The sequence below is a fragment of the Acinonyx jubatus genome, chromosome C2 (genome assembly GCF_027475565.1).
Source record: "Acinonyx jubatus isolate Ajub_Pintada_27869175 chromosome C2, VMU_Ajub_asm_v1.0, whole genome shotgun sequence".
In the NCBI taxonomy this organism is placed as follows: Eukaryota; Metazoa; Chordata; class Mammalia; order Carnivora; family Felidae; genus Acinonyx; species Acinonyx jubatus.
The window spans coordinates 147,188,822-147,209,629 of NC_069384.1; the positions used below are offsets into that span (position 1 = coordinate 147,188,822).

A 20,808-nucleotide genomic window follows, 5' to 3' on the forward strand; every position below is an offset into this window, starting at 1 on the left:
AGCTAACCCCTGTATCACATCACATGATTACCATTTCTTTTTTGTGGTGAGGACATTTACGATTTATTCTCTTAACAACTTTCACATATATACAACAATATTATTAACTGTAATCACCATGATGTACATTAGACTCCCAGCACTTGCTCATGAAACTGGAAGTTTGTACTTTGTTGACCAACATTTTCCCATCTTCCGCTCCCCTAGGCCCCTGGTAGCCACCATTTCCCTGAGAGTTTCAAGAAGTCGAAAATATTTTTGAAGTCTTTATCTTTTCCCTTCCCCTTTGCTTTTCTTTTGACATATTTGTAACCATTCATCTCATATTTGATCTTTTCATTGATCAAGGTTATATAAATCTGTTTAACATATAAATCAGAAAGAAGGAGGTTATAGGACATTAATTACAATGAATGCTTTTGTAAAACTGTTTCTGGCTTAAGTTTATTTCTCTTTGGAGTCGCCCATATATGCCCAGAATATGACCATCCTTTTTGCTTAAAAACTTTTGAGGTCTTCCCATTGATTGCTTATGGCACAAAATTCATAAGTCCTGGTTTGGTAGAGCATCTCTGGCTCCATCCTGCTTTTCTAGATGAATCATCACATATTCCCCTTTCCTACTGATTGCTTTTCCTTCTTCACCTGAAGTATGTTATCAAAGCATCAACCTCCCCTTCTTCAAACATGTTCTGCTTCTCTGTGTCTCCATGTGAACGCGTGTTCTCTTCTCTCTGGCTAGAATTTATTTTTAAGTTAATATTTAAGAATTCAGTATACATATAGTTCACATATACTGTTGTATTAGTTTCAGGTGTACAATGTAGTGACTCAACTATATATTACTCAGTGCTCATTATGATAAGTGTGTTCTTTAATCCCCATTCCTCCACCCCCTTCCCCTCTGGCAGCCATCAGTGTGTTCTCTATAGTTAAGAATCTGTTTCTTGGTTGTCTCTCTTTCCTTTTTTTTTTTTTTTCCCTTTGCTGATTTGTTTCTTAAATTCTGCATATGAGTGACATCATATGGTATTTGTCTTTCTCTGACTGGCTTATTTTACTTAGGATTATACTCTCTAGCTCCATCCATGTCATTGCAAATGGCAAGATTTCATTCTTTTTTTGTGACCGAATAATATTCCTGTGTGTGTGTGTGTATACCAAATCTTTATCCATCCATCAGTCAGTGGACACTTGGGCTGCTTCCATATCTTGCCTGTCGTAAATAATGCTACAGTCAGCATAGGGGTGCATGTATCCCTTTGAATTAGTGTTTTTGTATTCTTTGGGTAAATACCCAATAGTGTGATTACTAGATCATAAAGTAGTTCTATTTTTAGCTTTCTGAGGCACCTTCGTACAGTTTTCCCACAGTGGCTGCACCAATTTGCATTCCCACCAACATTGCAAGAGGGTTCCTTTTTTCTCCACGTCCTTGCCAACTCCTGTTTTTTCTTATATCTTTGATTTTAGCCATTCTGACACGGGTGAGGTGATACCTCATTGTGGTTTTGATCTGCATTTCCCTGATGAGGAGTGAAGTTGAGCATCTTATGTGTCTGTTGGCAATCTGGATGTCTCCTTTAGAGATAGATCTGTTCGTGTCTTCTGACCATTTTTTAGTTTGTTTTTTTTTGGTGTTGAGCTCTATAAGTTTTTTATATGTTTTGGATACTAACCCTTAATCAGAGAGGTCATTGGCAAGTATCTTTTCCCATTCTGTAGGTTGTCTTTTTGTTTTGTTGATTGTTTCCTTTGCTGTGCAGAAACTTCATATTTCGATGTAGTCCCAACAGTTTATTTTTCCTTTTGTTTCCTTTGCCTCAGGAGACATATCTAGAAAAATGTTGCTATGTCTGATATCGGAGAAATTACTGCCTGTGTTTTCTTCAAGGGTTTTTATAGTTTTAGGTCTCACAGTTAGGTCCTGGCTAGAATTTGCTTACTTTTCCACCTGGTCCACTTCCCCCCTACCCTTCAAAAACTGGCTCGAGATCATCTTCCTACGTAGCCGTTGTCGACTGCTTTACCTTCTTTTCCAAACGAATTCAGTGAGCTCACTTCTGTTATGGTGCTCATTAAATTCTATTACTTTATAAATATGTCTCATCTCTAATAGTTCATGAGTGAGTTAGGAAAAGCTCAGATGTCTGATTATCTTGGTTTGAATTCCAGCTTTGCTTCTGACCAGCTATATGCCTTTGGGCAAGTAACTTAAATATTCTATGCCTAAGTTCCATTGTCTATAAAATAGGTAAACAATAATACCTTTCTTATGTTATTGGGAGAATTAAATGTGATAGTATTCAGATAGTCTGAGATAATCATTTTTCACATGCTAAACAATAAATGTTAGATATTTATTTTTATGGGTATTTTTTCACCCCTTAGTTTAGTGTCTGCAAAAAGAAGGCACTTGATGTTTTTTATTACTTCAAGGGAAGTTTTTCTGTATCAACTTACAAGTTAGTCATTGCAGTTAACCCTTTATAATTTGCATGCTTATCATAAGAGTCTCTGTTATCTTATAACAGCTTTAGTTTTTATGGGTGTCTGGATTACTGTTTCATGTTTAAATATGCTGAAATTTTCTGACTTTGTTATCCCAGAATAAGTAGCAAAGGAGCAGGGTAAGCAGCCTCTGCTCCTTGGTACAGAAGCGTGTTATCGTCCCGAGGCCTGGTTAATGCACTTGGAGTTGTCCGACAGATCTGTTCTCTTGTCTTTGCAGGCCTTGTGTAGAATCACTCGCCATTCTCCCACTGCCTTCCAGAGTGTTATTGAGAAGGTGGGACTGAACGCAGTAATAAACTCCCTGGCCTCAGCCATCTGCAAAGTTCAGCAGTACATGTTGACCTTATTCACTTCAATGTTGTCTTGTGGGATTCATCTTCAGAGGTTAATCCAAGAAAAGGTTTGACTTAGACTTCACCTATTACCGTACTTTACGAATTGTTGTTGAACCATTACGATTGCAGGAGAAAACAAGTAATATCATCTCTGTAGAATTTATTTTTCATCTCAGGGGACCTTTTTGAACTTTGCCAAACCTCTGTACCACAGGCCATTTATCTGAAAATATTGTAAGAGTCTTTTAGTGATTAAAGTAGAAATCCAGTAAATGGCTCTGCCTGCGTATCCCATTTTCGTAATGGAAAGTTAGAAAATTTATGAGTCTTTCTTCTATGCTAATATTTTTTATGCCTCCTTCTCCTCAGCCCCCGTCTCTTTCCCCATGTGCTTTGCCTTCTGTGGGGAGAGTCCCTTTATGTTCTCTGCTCACTTGGACTTGCCTAATACTCGGCTAATACAAAGCACCTGGACAGCTCCTTTTCTCCTGTTTTAACTTAGTTTCCTTCTAATCCTTTGATACTCCTTTATTTTATATACAGTAGAGTTTTTAAATATTCAGTTCCGATCACAAAACCGCAGGGCTCTAAAGAAGTCTCTTCTGTAGCCTTCCTCAATGTGTCTTCTCTTGGTGCCTGCTACAGAGTGATCCACGAACCAGAAGCCTGGGTATCAGCTGGGAGGGGGTTGGAGACGCAGCCCCTCGGGCCCCATCTCGGGCCTGCTGAGTCCGAATCTACATTTTAATGAGATCTCTAGGTGGTTTGTTTGAACTTTATGATTTGAGAAGCCCTGTCCTAGAAAGTTAGTGTTGAGTGAGGTGTTACCAGGTAGAAAAAGCGGACCGTGGTGGTATATACGTGTTTGGAAAACTTGGAGTCAAAGCAAAAGATCTTTTTATAATTGTACAGCCTTTCCCAGGGTTTTATATGCTCATGTGTATTATGAATCTTCACAGGGGGAATGTAGTGTGTGGCGTTCTTGAAACTTACTGGACTAATCATCCTTTTTTAGAGGGGAGATACTGGTCATATTGGAGTTTTGAGAACACAGTAAGGGTAATGGCACTAACAAGTATAGAGTGGAACCACTTAGATATACTCTTTGCCTTGGTTCTTCTGTGTTAAGGTCTGCACGTTAAATTCTGGTTTTTGTAATGTAAGTTGAAATGTCAGTAAGTAAGAATCATTGATTGACGTCGTAAACTTGATCTGTCAAAGTCAAGATGGAGAGTAAACTCCCTCTTACCTTTACTCTGATCACTCTCCTTCAGATTCTGCTAAGGAGCTGGAGCCTCAGAGACACATATTTTTTTCTAACAGTCTGTGTATCTAATTTTTGCTATTAAATTTTCCAAGTCATTAAGTATTGTTACATTATTAGGAAAAGCACCGCTTGAGTAGTTTTACTGTGTAAACTGTGATAAGAGAGGCCGAGAGTTTTAGCAATTGGGTTTTTTTCCCCACCTTGAGCACAGGCATGGATTGATTTCATTTCAAGTACGATATTTCACAAAGGTAATAAAATAGTATGCATTGACGAATATGATTTTTATAATTGTTTTTATGACACACAACTAATATTCCACGTATTCTAACAAAATGAATGGTTGAACAATGAAATGTATTGAATGATAAGTAATCTTTTGATTTTCGTTAGCATTGGTACTGAAAAACTTTGTTGTGGTGGAAATGGCATGATACAGAATTTACCCTCTTTACCATCTTTAAGTTCACAGTTAGTAGTGGTGAGTATATTCACTCTAGAACATTTTCATCTTGGAAAACTGAAACTCTGCCCGTTAAGCATTTAGGTTGTTGTGTTTGAAGACTCTGGATTTTGTTTAAATCTGTGGGAGTAGGCCTCCTCTGACGTGGAACTGGCAGAGGAAGGAGGGCTGTGTCTGGTGCCTGCCGTATTGGGGTGGAAATCCAGGTTCTCCGGTGGAATTCTGTTGCACCCTAAGGGCATGGAGGGCCCCTCCTTACTGCTGGACTGTGGGAGTCCACACTTTCCACTAGGCCTCCCCCGATGGCCCCCTGGCGGGAGTGGGGAGTGCTCTTCAGGCCTGTCTCCCCTGGCACTGTAGGTGGGGGGTGTGAGTCCCATTCCTGGTGGCAGGTGCCAAAGGTACAGGCTTCCCGCTCCCTTCTCTGATGCCGTCTTGGCAGGGGGAGGGAAGGGCACCTCCTTACTGCTACTGATGGGTGGAGGCCCAGGCTCCCCACGTGATCTGTACTGACGCCAGGGTTGGGGCGAATGGCTGCCGTTACTGCCAGGTTGGGATGTTATCGCCAGCTCTCTACTTGCTCTCTTCTGGAATTGCCCTAGCGGGGAGCGTGTTGGCTCTGTGCGGGGCTGGAGTCCAGGCTCCTCACTTTGCTGATAGGGGTGGGGCCGTGGTTTCCCATGGTGTTTGGCTGGAGTGGAGTAGCTGTTGTTTGAAAGTTTTAGATCTTTCTGGGCTGCCCCTTTCTTGGTCCTTTGGCTTGAGAGAGCTGGCCTTTCTTGTGTCTTGTGCCTGTTGGTGTTTCTAGGCTCCTGGATTACCTAGCACCCAATCTGGGATATCTGAGGCAAAGAGAAAACCCAGTGAACTCATTGCCATGTTGATCCTCAGGACCTGTCTTCTCTCTCTTTCAGAGTCACCTCACATTTGTTTTATACACAATGTCCAGGATTTTTAGTTGTCCTTAGTGTGGAGAATAGGAAAAAGTGCATCTTCTGTCTCTTGACCGTTCATTCTTAAAATGGTTCTATGGCAGGTCAGTAATATGCAGTGAGTTCTCATTTAAAATATAACGCTCTTTTTTTTATTAATTGAAAAGAATTACCACTTATTGAACATTTACCACGGGTCACTTAGTGACTTGCAGTCCTGGGGTGTTTGCGGAGGAAACTGAGCATGCTGGGTAATTTTGTCAGGTTCATAGAGGCATAAGTGCCAGAGCTAATACTCATGCCAGACAAACAAGGATGTGGAGCGATTTTGGATAGTGTTAATGCTCTTAAGAACATAGGGTGTCTGCAATAGGCAGTGTGCAGGGAGTGGAGCCGGATATCATTACCTGGGGCGGGGGGAGGGAGTCAGGGAAGGCCTTTGAGGAGGTGATGTTCCAGCTGAGCCCTAAATGACAAGAAATAGTTTGCCCTGTGAAGTTCTGGGGGAAGAACTTTGTAGTTGAGCTTCCCTGTGAGGTGGGAGGATCTGGAAAGAGAAAGAAGGCCCCCAGACCTGAACCTAGTGAGTGGGTGGGGTGGGGAGGGGCTGGGGAGAAGGGAGGCCAGTGGGAAGAGGCTGGGACAGGCAGGAGACCTCGCTCATGTAGGGTTGTGATGCTAGCCTTCTTCACAGATTTTGACAGAGTGGCCATAGTTGTGTTTTTACTGAAAAGTGCATTAAAGAAATATACATGTGTGTTTCAGGGGCAGATTTACCAACCTTCCTATTGCTAAGTTGAGTTTCTGTCCTGAGCGTTTGCTTGTTGACTGGTTAGAATGAGTGGACGAGGGGGGGACCTGGGAACACATACTGGGTGGGTTCCTTCCGGTTGAACAGAAGGACAACTGCACATGCTCTTTTTGGAGGCCATCGCCTGTATATCATTATCTCTTTAAAGTTGAAAATCAGTCCCCAAAGGCATTCGTGCTATTCCTTTTAATTGCAAGAAATTGCTGTTTAGGGTAGAAAATAGAAGAAACTAGAGAATGAGACAAAATCAGCTGTAATTTCACTGCCCAGAGATAATTACTGTTAACAGCCTGGTCGGTCTCTTTAGTCTTTTGTCTGTGTGTCTATGTGTTTTATGTACACATTTATAAAATTATGATCAAAATGTGTAGATTTATCTCGATAGTACGTTGTCATTAAATATTCTCCAAGAACATTAAAAAACATTGTCTAATTTTTCATCTCATGGCTTTCCAACAGTTTAATTCTTTCCCCACTGTTGAGCCATTTGCCTCTCATTGTTGGTTTCCACTGACGCTGATGTAGTGAACGTCCTGTTGTATCCCTCTTTGTGTTCACCGATAATAGATTACCACAGGTATTAGCCACATTTAGAAGGCCCTGCGTAGATAGTGCTAGACTATTCTCTAGAAAGGTAGATGGTGACGGTACTAATCACTTACAATTTAACCAGCAGCCAATAGAGCCATGCTATGTTTTTCTTCTAATAAAACGTGGAGTTTGGGATTATTAGCATTCTGCGTGTTTTCATGGTTATTTGCAGTTAGCAATTAACCTGACTCTCCCTTTGGATTACGTAACTGTAGCCAAGTTCTCATCGTAAACTAAACTAACCAGATTATTATCCCCTTCGGAATCATGCTCGTGTTCTCAAGTGGGTGTCAGTGTGCTGAAGGAACTTGTTCAGTTTCCCTGTCACCAGCATTAGCTACTTTTGTATCATTGTCTTCACACGACCATTGTCCAGCAGCCACGTGGATTCACTGTTTTTTTATTTTGTGTCATCGTCTTCAAAAGGATTGTCTTTCCGATAAATGTGCTAAATGGCAGAATATTCCTTTATCTAAAACAAGTGTTGGTTCCATACACTGTGATGGGAATAGTGAGTGATCACAGCCATGGTGACAGGGGACTCCCTTGAATCACAAATCAGGTGTTATGAATATTCCAGTAACTGCAGAAATTGAGCAAAACAAAAAATGATAAATAGTTTTTCCATTTTTTTTCTCCCCAAATATGTGAGGACGCTTTTTGAACCATTGGTAAATGGTACTTCGTGTGTAACTCTTACATCATTGGTAGAGTTAGGGAGTTGATAACTTTTTCACAGTTCAGACGGGTGAGTGGCTGTGAACAAGAGACTTCTGGAAGGTGTGACTGGATGGACGTAAGACAAACCATGTAGGTTAGGTATTCATCCTTGCCTTATTAAACTTTTTTGTTTGTCGTTGCTGTTTTAATGTTATTTTTCTGGTTCTTCCAGGCTGTTAATGTATCCTGTAAATCTTCCAGATCAGGGGCTGGAGGAGTTTGGGAGTTCATAAATGTATTTCCTGCTGTTTTATTGGGGAGAAAGATGTTGGGTGAGGTCATTGCAATGTCCCTTAATTATAATACCAAGAAACTTAAAGTAGGTAATGCTATCCTAATTTATTTTTATCAGGTTATATTTATAACTTTTATGAATTTTGGGGTTTATATGTTTAGCATAGAAAATTCAGAATGTATAGCATATGGAGGACTGGAGTGCTTACCTCCCTGAGCTAAACTCTGTAAAAATTCTGATCTTTTATCCCTTTCACATTCATACTTGTGCCTGGATACATGCACATGCATACACGTGTGTATACATGCATTCACATATTCCTTCCTCTCTGCTGCCACACACACATACTATTAGAATATTCTCGTAGAAATTGGATTAACTCCATACTGTTGGTAATCTGTATTTTTTCTTTCCAATGACATGTTAGGAATGTGTGTCAAAGTCAGTATAACTTCAATATTATTTTTAAAGGGTGATCACATTCCGTCACATTAAGGTATCCCCATTTATCCCAACAGCTCACTCTTGTCCATCTAAGAATTATTTTTGCCATTATTTTCCCAGGGAGAACATGCTCATGGCTGAAGCCATTTGCATGGCCTTCCTTAACTAGTCCTTGAGGAGAACTTTTAAGTAAAATTACTAGGTTAGTCTCATTTTTAAAAAGTTCTTTTTCCTTCATAGATTACATAGAAAAGACACCGTGGTTGTACGTATGTTTGGAAATAGACTCAGTGCCGGTAAAAAGTGTGGTAACATTGCATCCAGATTCTGTGTCTCTCATATTTGCCAAAATATTTTGGTTTCAAGCAGCGTTAAGTGCGTGGTTGCAGTCCCATCATGCCTTTTGATTGACTTTTCTATCTTTAAAAATTTCAACCAGGATACTTAGAGGTCACATGCAGATTCTTACTTTCTTCATTTCGTAATCTTTTAAATTCGTGGAACCACAGTAAGTTATTTGTGGGTTGTTGAAAGTTGTGGCTCTGTTACTTTGGTCCAGGAATCACGCCAGTTGCAAAATCTGTGTCTTGTGATGTCCTGGTGTCTGGTAGAAGCTGACTGGTTGTGGAATTAAGAAAATATGAACAGAACGAGAACAGAATCTTAAAAGGTATCTGTGTATACCAGTATGGCTGAGTAGATACCCCACAAACCCTCTCACCATAAAAACTTAAAAATGCTGGATAGTCCTTACAAAGACAAAACTGAGTTTTTTGGGAATGTAACAGAAACATCCAGAAGCTAACCCTGAAGATGAAACGAAAATCTGAGGGGCTACTGTGAGTGTGATGGGGCTGTAGCCTGGGTTCTTAGGGGGGGACTGGAGTGTGTGTGTCTGTGGTGTGCACAGAGTGAGTGTGTGTGTGTGTGTGTGTGTGCGCGCGCGCGCACGCACAGGGTTTGTGTGTGGGGGTGTTGGGTGAGGGGTGGGGTTGTGTGTGTGTGCATGTGTGTGGGTGTGTATTGGGGTGGGGGTATGCGTGGGTGTGTGTGTGCGTGCATGGGGGTGTATGTATAATTGTGTGTGGGTCTGAGTGTGTGTTCAGTAAGAAGTGTGAAGCCTGAAAACCACTGAGAGAATAATGTAATTGGCCCACATCCGCATCGTCAATTTTCAGTACATGTGAATGTCGTCTCATCTCTGCTCCCTTCTCACTTGTACTTCATTTATACACACTCCTGCCTCTGAGTTATTTTGAAGCAAAACGCAGACATTGTATTGTTTGTAACTCATCTATATCTGCAGAAGATAAGCAACCTTTTAAAATAGATACATTCCCAGTATCATTTAACACCTACCAATTAATAAGTTTTTAATACAGTCATATATCAGAGATCCCTACACTGGCTCATAAATTATTATTTTCTAGATTGTTTGAATCGGGGTCAGATCAAGGTGTGTGTATCTCCTTTCTATTTCATGTTGATTTGTCTCTCTTAATCCTCTTTAAATCTATAGATTCTCTTGCTCTTTTTTTTTTTTTTTTTTGTATTTATTTTTTTAGTCCTTGAAATGAATCTGTTAAGGACACCAGTCACGGTTCACAGGCCTTTCCACATTTGGATTTTGTTGATTGAATCTAGCAAACAACATAGACAGTGTGGCGTCCTTTAAAATGTTGCTCCTGTGTTTCTTGTATAGGCTTAAAGCTTTGATCAGATTTGAATTAGATTTCTTTTTCTTTTGAAGACATTTCATTGGTGGTGGTTTTCATAACGGAAGACACACACTAATGACCCAGCTGTTCCTTTTGTGCTACGAAGAGTGAACAGTGGCTTCAGTTCCAGTCTACTCTACAGATGATATCTGTGTATTTATCTCTCTATCTCTATTTGTGTAACGTTTGTATTATGTGCTATTTATTTTATAGATACTTGTATCTCTTGATCTCATTTCACCTACCTGCCCCCTACCCTCCAGTGGTCCCGTATTTATCTGTGGGTAAAGGGTTGAGAAAACCCTTTCCTGTTTTGTGTGAGAATTTGACTTTCAATAAACTTTCTAGCTCTGTGTTTCTGGAAACCTAAGACTAACCTGTCATCTGTGGAGTTGTTACAAGAGAGATTGGTGGCTGTGGGCTACAAGCTTCTAAGCCAAGGTGGCTTCCACGCCCATCCAGGGTGACTCTTTTCTCCCTGTTCCTGGGCCGTGCTGCTGGGGCTGTGGCGAGAGCAACATGGGATGCGGCCTTTCCAGCAAGCCCTGGTTCCTGAGCAGACTGGCTGAAAATGTGATGCACGGTCGTCCTTGGCGTCGGTATGTGGCATTGACTCTAAAATGACCTCTGGTGGACATTGAAATATTCTCTCCCTTCTTGAGACTAAAGGATAGCATAAGCCCATTTGTACCGTGTGTGTGTGTGTGTGTGTGTGTGTGTGTGTGTGTGTGTGTTGTAATGTATCTCAGAGATCACTTCATTGTCATTTATAGATAGGCTCTTTGTCCTCCTGCCCCCACCTCACTTTTAAAACGGTGCTTCATAGTGCATGTGCTGCATTTTATTCAACCATTCCCCTTTCGGAAGATATTTGGATGTTAGGTCTCTTTTCTTACATCATAAGACTAAAATACAAAAAGGGAAACTTGAACAAATTTTTAAAGAAAATGTAAGTGGCTGTCTTTGCGACCTTGCTATAGGGAAAGTTTTCTTAAGGCTTAGCATCCAGCTTATGAAAAATAGACTACACATAAAAAGGAAAAGACAAGACAAATTGGATGTAGTCTATGCAGAGTTACTTCACAGAAGAAGAAACTAGAAGGGTCTGTAATCTCGGGAAAAGATGCTCGCACTGAATGTTGATGAATAGAATGAAGGTTAAAATGAGTCAGTTTCATATACTTCAGGTTGGCAAAAATGTAAGTCTGCCAGTAAGCGTTGTTGGTGAAGACAGAGGCCAGCAGGAACCCTCCTGGGTGAAGTGGTGTAATCACTTGGGAGTGCAATTTCGTACTGTCCAGTGAAGCTGAAGGTGTACATAGCACAGCAATAAATCTTTTCATGAGGAGTGTATCCTTGTACGGTTGTACACAGAAACAGGGTTGTTTGTCTCACAGCCTTTTCCAGTGTCCTACGGTGGCAAGAAACCTAAGAGATTGGAAAATTAAATTGTAACATGTCCATAGGGTGGACCAATATACAGTAAGTAAAAACGACCGAACTAGGTTGAAAATGTATTGGTTCTTATAAGAGTCCCATACTCTTAAATACACAGAACAAACTGAGGGTTGCTGGAGGGGAGATTTGTAGGTGGATGGGTTAAATGGGTGACAGATATTAAGGGGGGCACTTGTTGGGACGCGTGCTGGGTGTTGTATAGAAGTGATGAATCACTCTAGTTCTAGCTCTAGTCCTGAGACCAATACTACATTGTACGTTAACTAACTTGAATTTAAATAAACAAATGAAAGAAAGATGTGGATAAATCTCATAAATAAAACTGAAAAAGGTAAGCTGAAAAAGTATATGGACAATACAATAACATACACAAAGTTTAAACTAGGCAAAAATAGAGGTGCCTGGGTGGCTCAGTCGGCTAAGCGTCTGACTTGGGCTCAGGTCACGATCTCACGGTTTGTGAGTTCAAGCCCCACAGTTGGCTCTGAGCTGACAGCTCAGAGCCTGGAGCCTGTTTTCAGATTCTGTGTCTCCGTCTCTTTGCCCTTCCCCCACTCACACTCTGTCTCTCTCAAAAATCAATAAACTTAAATATTTTTTAAATAGGCAAAAATAATTATCTGTATTTTTAACGGGTGTATAATTGTGTTGTCACCAGCAGAGTCGGAGAGTGCTTTTTACCTTTCATAATAGAGGGAGGGCAGCAGCTTCAGCTGTGTCTCTGTAATATGTTGTTTCTTTAAAAAAAAAAAAAAAAAAAGGAATTTGGTTGTTTTTTTTTTTTAAATGCCAAGATTTGGTAAAGTTGAATGGATTGTTAAAATCACTTCACCTTTTTCTGTGTCCTTGAAATGTTTCATAATTTGAATAAAAGGATTCATGTTATAGCTCTTAAGTTACAATTTACATTTTTCTTCACTTTTGGAAAGTTTCTGATGATCTCTAGGGAACGTTCAGTAGTTTTCTCCTTGAGACGGTGTGTGTGGTGAACGTGGCCGTGGTGTTAGGTATGCTAGTGTGGCTACCACACGGGTAGTTTTTACTCATATGCAGCGTGGTCTAGAAGGAAGAGCATCGTAACCTCTCCTAGATATCCATTGATGAATTTGGTTTTTGAGGTGCAGGAATTCTTCAAAAATTCTGGTGTTTATTCACAATATGACTGCTAATGAAATATATACATTTAGTTTACGTTTATTGAGTTTTGGTTATCGTTTGTGATCCTAAGCTTCCCTCTTTGTTCAGAAATGTACTGGGGGCGCCTGGGTGGCTCAGTCGGTTGAGCGTCTGACTTTGGCGCAAGTCATGATCTCGCGGTTGACAAGTTTGAGCCCCACGTCAGGCTCTGTGCTGACAGCTCAGAGCCCGGAGCCTGCTTCGGATTCTGTCTCTCCCTCTCTCTGTGCCCCTGCCCTGCTCATGCTCTGTCTCTCTCTGTCTCAAAAATAAATAAAAATTAAAAAATATTAAAGAAAAGAAATGTACTGAAGGTTGAAACACTGTAATATGTATTTTTTTTCCTATTCTTCAAGCTTACAGAAAGTCTCAGGATATGTAGGGTTTTAGGAACTCTATCCCTCACGGAAAATAGTATGAGTTATTAAACCAACTACCTTTGAACATGTGTCGAAGGGAAATATTCTGGCAGATTGGTAATGTGGTACTTTATGATAGACAAAGATGGAATGTGATGAAGGACTTCAGGGGAGCTCGGAAGGAGTGTCTTTCATTGGGACAGGCTGTGTTACTAGTTGGAACATTGCTTGCGTTGGATATAAGAAAAAGTGTCTTATCCTTTTTACTCTGTCCTAAAAATCACAAGATTAGTCATCTTCTTTTAATTTTTGCAGGTCTTCATAGATGACTTTAGGCATACTTATTTAGTTAAGGGGAGAATTCCAAGCTAATTAAAAAAAACATTTCTTTAAAGATGTTTAGTTTTCAAAGATAATATTTGCCATCTAAAAGCCTACCGGATATCCCTCTGCCTTGTGATTCAGAAAGTGTCATTCTGTTAAATTCACATATGAATTGCATGACTTTCAGTGACAACGTTGCAGTCTATAGCATTGGGAAAATTATTCTATGATGGAAAGAGTGCTCTGAGGGGAGAGGTATAGTGTTTGTACACGGAGTATTTGAGGAACATAACACTTGGTCCTGTGGTATATTCATGAGATTGGGGGTTGACCACAGCTTTTGTGTATGCCTTCTTGGCTTTTTGTTTTGGTATTTTGGGCGGTGGTCCATGTTTTGGATTGATGTTCAGGAAGGCTTTGGTGCTTTTATTTAGTGGTATTAAACAGTTCATGAGTTTGCTAGTCATTTTGCACTTGTTCAGAATAGTGCCAACCTGGTTGCAGTGAGTGGATTTTGAGTAGGATACACATAGATGCTTAAGATACTTACTTAAAAATATTTATATGGTTGTCGGTTTGTTCACATATTCCATGTTTGAGATTGCCGCTCTGTAATTGATTTTAGATTATAATATCTTACAGGATTATTCAGATATCATCAACATCATAGCCCCTTGCCTATGAATTTTGTTAAAACTGAGAAAGACTCAAGGGTAAACATTATATAATAAGTATGTTCTTGTTGGGGTAGATGTGGGGAGGAAGAATACTGTTGCTTGCATAGAATTTTTTCGATTTCTCAAACCTCCTTATACAGGTGTCAAGTTATTCCCCAAACACCAGAATAGGAGTTGGTGTGGTGAACTTGGGAAGGACAGCGTGGGGTCCGCGGCTGTTCGGGAGGTTGTGGAGGAAAGGAGAGAGTGAATTCTGACAGTCCCAGAAATAGAGCAATCCAGGAATTTCCAGCAAGGGCTCAATCTCTATCAGAAAATTCCCCACTCAGAGTGGAAAACCTGGCATGTGGTTCTTAGATGAGTCATTGAATGTCGGGGAGGCTTTACAGGTTGTGGTGTGTGGCTGAGTACAGAAAGCCTGGGGAGAACAGAGTGGGCAAGAGTAACTGAAGCCCTTCAAGATTTTCAGAAACAGTCAAGGAAAAACTCCCTTGTAGGAGGATAACACTCCACGCTGGATAAACCATTAAATACGGTGCACATTAAATACGGTGGGAACCCTGAGAGGAAATTTCGGTGTAGAGGACATCGGTAAGGCAGCTCTGGGAATGTGCTGTCGACTTGGCTCCAAGAGGCCCTATCTGTGACTATTTCAGAGTCACAGCACAGGAAGGAGCCTTCAAATCACAAAAATGACAAAGAAGTTATCCTGGCCTGTCCTTACTGTCTCCAGTAGAACCTCCTTCCTAAAAGTACGAGAAAATCCATTTCATTCAGACACCAACAAAGCAAAAGGGTGTGGTCAAAAATCCATGAAAGGATGGTATACAAGAGGGTAAGAATAAGTGGTTCTGAATAACATTCCACTGGACAAGGAAGGATTATGGAAAGAAAACACATGGCCCCAAAGCACATGAAAACGTAATATTTAAAAAAACTAAGATGAATTAGGAAATTTGGAGTGGAAGCGGTGGGAAGAGCTGTTCAAATCAGAAATGGAAGGGTGGATCAGATAGAAGCGGGCTGCAGGAAAGTACAAGAACTTACTTCAGGAAAGATTCCAAAATAAGAGGAAAAACAGAAGCGAAGACAGTTTTATAAAGGCACACAAAAGGCAGTGGGCACTGACACTTTCGTCTTGTAAGGATGATCATAGAAAGGAGAAAAATGAAAAAAGAAATTAAGGAAAAGGCGAAAAGCATCCCAGTGAAAGTCTTAGCTACAGAAGACGAAGAAAACAAAGTTATTGAAACAGAACAAATACTAGAAACTACAATCCAATATTTTCCTGAATAAAATGAGTATTTGAATGCACAAATCAAAAGGACACACGGCGTATCCAGGAGAACCATTCTACAATAGCAGTACTATGACACTGTAAAGAAAAGTCCTTTGAGCATCAAAGCAAAAGGACCTTACATCTTAGCAAGTCACTTAGAGGGAACAGCAGTTACGCTGGCATCGGACATTTTGCCGCAGTGATCCTTGATGTCAGAACTCAATGGAGTAAGGTGTTTAAATTTTTGAAGAAAAGATGTTCGCCAAGTGTATTACATTCAGTCACATTGAGTCTTTGTTGTAAACACCACAGGTAGATGTGTGAACGGGAGCTCTTCCCGAGGCCTCCATCAGAGAATGAACCACAGACAACCAAACAGCGTTTGAAGAAGCTGAGGCCAAGTAACGATGTTCAGGGCGACAGAATAGTGCATCATTCTAAACCCGCAGTGACTGTCTCCATCCATCCAAGAGCACACATGCATGTATACACACACACTTGTGTATATCCATGCGTACAGGGCAAAGGGGTAAGGATATGGAAGTTACGCTACACTCGTCAACTGCTTTGTGAGTTAATCACTGGAGTGACTTTAGCAAAGGGCTTACCGTAAAAACTCAGTGCCTGATTGTTGATGTTACCAGATTGAAAGCGTATAAAACTCCTGAAACTCCACTCTGCTGTATTTCAGTTAACTGAGCTTCGAAAACTCACATCAACTTGTTTAAGTTACATAGATTCCAACATCTGCCTCGGTTATGTTTTTCCTGAGATAAGTGACCTCGAACGTACTTGGTAGCTGGGTAATCGGTAAGGCATCCTTTGGACTTTATATGCTTTGGGGCTTAAAGATTTAAACATGAATTTTTAAAGGCATATCATATTTCACAGGTGAGTTTGTTCATGCTCCCTGGTAAGAACGGCTTCCTTCCGAGTGTTCTTGGCTAGAAATACTGCCTTCTGAAATTTTTGGCCTTGCTGATTAATTTTGACAATAGCTGCTGTCCATTTTTATTTAGCAGTCTAGTTTGACTGAAGTTGCTGCTTCAGGTTTTGAGTTTTGACCAAGTAGCACAGTAGCGATTAATAATGAACCAGAAGCCGTAGACCTCTGTTATTTGGAAGTACCGAGAAAGAGCACTGAGAAATTTGGGCATGTAAAATTTAGAAACATTTGAATGCCAAGTTTACTCAGGTTTCCTTTTTCTTCTCAGAGTCACTAGGCATACTGACTCAATGGTCGCTAATTAAATATTTAAAATGTGGTAATTTATGCATATTCATCAGACCTTGAGTTGCTATTGTGATATTTTTAGTCCATCTCCATTAATAAATGTATTCTTTGAGATATTTTCGTCAGATACTTGGCTAAACTTCTTTAAGGAAAGTGTAACCCAAAAACAATTGTAGATTTAATCAGTACCTGTTTTATTTCCATCAGTATTAAGCAGGAAAAAATTATGTCCATGTAGTTATCCACATTTTTTCCCTTGAGGCTATCATCAGTTGACGGCTGGGCTGTCCTCTTCGATTTTTATCTGTGACAGGTGATGGAAGCAGGTCAGTTTTCCCTCTTGAGATTTGCACAAGATAATGTTGAAGTTCTCGGCCTCATCATTATTTTTATTCATCTCATAGTTTTGTCTTTGTGACACGTGTTAGAGGGATATTTTATCCTTCTGCTTAATTTTGATGAAGGTATTATTTTGTTTGTTATGGGTGCTTCATATACCAATTCCTAGCATCCTGAATATTTCCTGCTGCCATCGTTGTTAGGTAGATCTGTGCTCTCCGAAATCACTGCTGAGTACTGTTGGATTGTTGGATGTAAACTGATCATGCTGTGGTTTGGTTATAGACCTACATGGCGTCTGTTTTTTTGTTTTTTTTGTTTTCCCCCTCCACATGTAACATTTCGGTATGTTGAGCTGAATGGCGAGATGAATTTCCTTCAAAGCTGAATACATAGTGGGCTGCAAACTGAAGGGACCCGAGGTCAGTTTTGGTTCTCAACTTTTTTTTTATTTTTTTTATTTTTTTTATTTTTGGGACAGAGAGACAGAGCATGAATGGGGGAGGGGCAGAGAGAGAGGGAGACACAGAATCGGAAACAGGCTCCAGGCTCCGAGCCATCAGCCCAGAGCCTGACGCGGGGCTCGAACTCACGGACCGCAAGATCGTGACCTGGCTGAAGTCGGACGCTCAACCGACTGCGCCACCCAGGCACCCCAGTTTTGGTTCTCTAAAGGTAGTTTTGATTATTCATCCTTGGCACTGAGTCTTGGCCTGCACCTGTAGCCTTCACTCTCTTAAGTGTTGTGAGACTGATACTGTTCTAGACATGTGGTGCGTGTTGCTTACAATTAATTATGGATTCCTGGGCAGTTAGTTGTCGGGAGTCAGTCAGTCAGACTGGTCATTTCTTCAGAGGTGACCATTTAGTCATGAGACTATTTCTTCTCATTTAGTCATGAGAAATTATTTAGGGCACAAGATACATTTAAGCCTACATCAAGACTGTAATCTGTAATATACTACCATCTTTTCAAGGGACTCAGGGTTCCTGTGTTACAAATCTAGTATATAATTTATTTTTGGTGTGTGTTATAGTTTGTCTAGGTTTTTTTCCCCCAATCAAAACCATAAAATATTTTAGTTTTGCCAGATTGTTAGTAATGGCTGCATCCACTACATCAGGGAGAAATACAGTAGACCTCATCACTTATTTGTGGGCATTTCTATGTTTTAAAATTACATGTATTGCTGTATGAAATTTTTTTTTTAATGCCTGGAAAGTTTTTGTCTTTCATTATATACTTAAGCTGTGTATTTCATTCATCTTTCCTATGTAGCAGACTCCTTCAAAACATAGTGGCTTGCATAAGAGCAGTGTTTTATTTCGCTCACCAAGCTGTAACTGGGGCAAGGCCTTGTTCACTGGGAAGATGGAGTGGGATGGGGCATAAATTTTCTCCATGGCTCACTCATAGGACCGGCAGGTTGGTGCGAGCACCCAACTGGGAGTGTGGGCTGGGAGCCTCGTTTGCTTTGCACGTGGGCCTCTGAAGGTTACTTGGGCTTTCTCATGGCAGGGTGGTCAGGTTCCAAGAGTGCCCTCAGAGAACCGGGCAGAGACTACGTGGCCTTTCCTGACCTGACTCCGCAGGTCCTGTAGTTCACGTCTACCACCTCCACCCCCCGAGTGCATCGTCCCAGAGTTTACCACGGAAGAACACGTCGAAACTGGATGTGGGGTAGACGCAGTTTGTGCTACGGTTATGATTTACTTCACATGATTTACATTCACAGATGTTAAGATGGCTGGCTGCCTGTTGTTGTTTTTGGTACGTGAACGGTACCACCATGAGGATTCTTGTACTTCAAGTCCCTTTGGTTCATCACTTTGTTAGGATACGTTCCTTGAGCTGTAACAGCTGAGTCAGGAGAAAATAACGTTTTTAAGGCCTTTAAAAAATAAGTCACTTTCCTCCCAGTTGGAGGAAAGGTTGAACACTTATTTTCATATGAGCTGTATTTAAGATTTATCCATTTACCCATGACCGTGCCAACATTGGCTGTCATCCATTTTCATCTTTGCTGGTCTGCTTTGCAACAAAATGAAATCTTATCCTGAAATTTGCATTTCTTTGCCTACTAGTGAGGACAGAGGATTTATTTGCTTGTTAGGCAGTTTAAAATTCTTTCATCCGTTGTTTGCTAGGTCATGTGTTTTTTAACTGGAGTGTTCCTAAACTTCCTATTGGTAGAAGTGATTTATACACATTTCAAATACTTTTTCCAAGATTATGTATTTATGTTGGCAGATGTATAGTATCATACGGCTGTTTCCCCCTTATTTAAATTTAAATTCTTAATGGCATATTTGTAGTCTTTCTGGTGTAAGTAGAAAAGTAAGGATCCCAGTAAATGAACAGTCTGTTCTTTATTTGCTGAAGTCTTAAATATGCTTCTGATTGTTTTCCTCTTTCTATTGTTTGTTGCCCATACAAATTTCAAAAATTTAGTTCTTGCAGAACTTTTATGATGTTTTAATAATTGTATGTAAAATACGGTGTTTAGTATTTTTAGTTATTGTAGTATCTTTTAGCCTTCAGTCACCATATCAAGCTTATTAAAAGGTGGTGAGCATAATCGTCTCCGTTTCATTTTAAAGTTGAGGAAACGGAATCCTGGTGAGGATATTTTGGCAAGGAATGTGGCATTTGTAGTCAGGTTTGCTTGACTTCAGATCCCAGGTGCTTTCCTAGCACTTGAAGCTGCCACTCCGGTTTTCAGGGGTTGTCTTATCACTCAGCCAAGAGCTATGCTTTTAAGTCCTACACCTCTCTCGAGTTTTTTCTTAACTGGTTTGTGTTTTTGTTCTTGATTACAGGGGTTGATTTTTTTCCTGACCTTGTATAGTGAAAACTGTGGAGTTTTTAGTTTTACCTAGCCACTTTACTAGGCACTTGGAAAAGAAAGAGCACCAATTCTGTTTTTGGCATAATGCTTTTGGAGTTGAGTTCATAAATGCTTCATCTGTGAATATTTGAGAAATTTAAATGCTTAAAATTTAATAAAATGCATTTTAATGTACATAAACCCTTATGAAGAGTATTCATCACTTGTAAGATTGTTTTCTTGGAGTCAATACACATTTTCATTTTCTTGATTTCTTATGCAAAATCTTATGTTGTATTCTTTGTCAGGGAGTTAAATCTGTTTAAATATAGATTTACTTTGTTAATTGCCATGAATTATGTTCTTTGTAAGCTAGAATAAGCGGTGTGTTGGGGTGCCTGCGTGGCTAAGTAGGTTGAGCATCTGGCTCTTGATTTCAGCTCAGATTATGATCCCAGGGTCATGGGAGTGAACCCTGCATTGGGCTCCATGCTGAGTGTGGAGCCTGCTAAAGATATTTTCTCTCTGTCTCTGTCTCTGTCTCTCTCTCTCCCTCTCCCCCTCTCTCCCCCCCATCTCTCCCTCTGCCCCACTAGCACACTCTCTCTCTCTCTCTCTCAGAAAAAAAAAAAGAATAAGAAATGCGTTACCTTGTTTATAAAACTTTGGATAGCTTTAAAGTAATACTAGACTTGTCACAAAGGTTCTCCTTCTAAAGTGACTGTCGTTTGTGTTCATTTTATTTGCTCGAAGCTCATAGTTAGAAATTTAAATAAAATGAAAAAGATGAATAACAACAAGTGTTGGCAAGAATGTGGAGCCAATGCAACTCTCCTATATTAGTAGAGAATAAATTGGTACAACCACTTTGGAAAATCATTTGACAAGCTCTGTTGAAGCCAAAGAGAGGACTACTCCTTGACTTAGCAGTTCTGCTCTCAGGTACATACTCAGAAGAAGTGGATACATATGTTATTTGTTCACAAGAAGACATGTGCGAGAATGTCCATAGCAACTTTCCTAATAACAGTCCCAAACTCCAAGCGACCCAAATGTTCAAGAGTGGATTCATAGAGTTTTCTGTTTTCACCTAGAACGTTTTAC

At 40.3% G+C, this 20,808-nt stretch overlaps 1 protein-coding gene across 15 annotated transcripts in view; it reads left to right on the forward strand.

Moving 5' to 3' along the window:
• Positions 1 to 20,808, forward strand: part of ULK4 (unc-51 like kinase 4) — a 571,462-nt gene that overhangs the window by 121,677 nt on the left and 428,977 nt on the right. For 14 of the 15 annotated variants that reach the window (XR_008298071.1, XM_053221605.1, XM_053221617.1 and 11 more), the window contains one exon: positions 2,732 to 2,914. The exons of the other annotated variant lie outside the window; for it this stretch is intronic. Coding sequence is in view for 13 of the 14 variants with exons in the window: in XM_053221605.1 (XP_053077580.1) it covers positions 2,732 to 2,914 (183 nt within the window). In the remaining variant the exon portion in view is untranslated. The remainder of the gene's footprint in view (positions 1 to 2,731; positions 2,915 to 20,808) is intronic. 15 annotated transcript variants of the gene reach the window in all.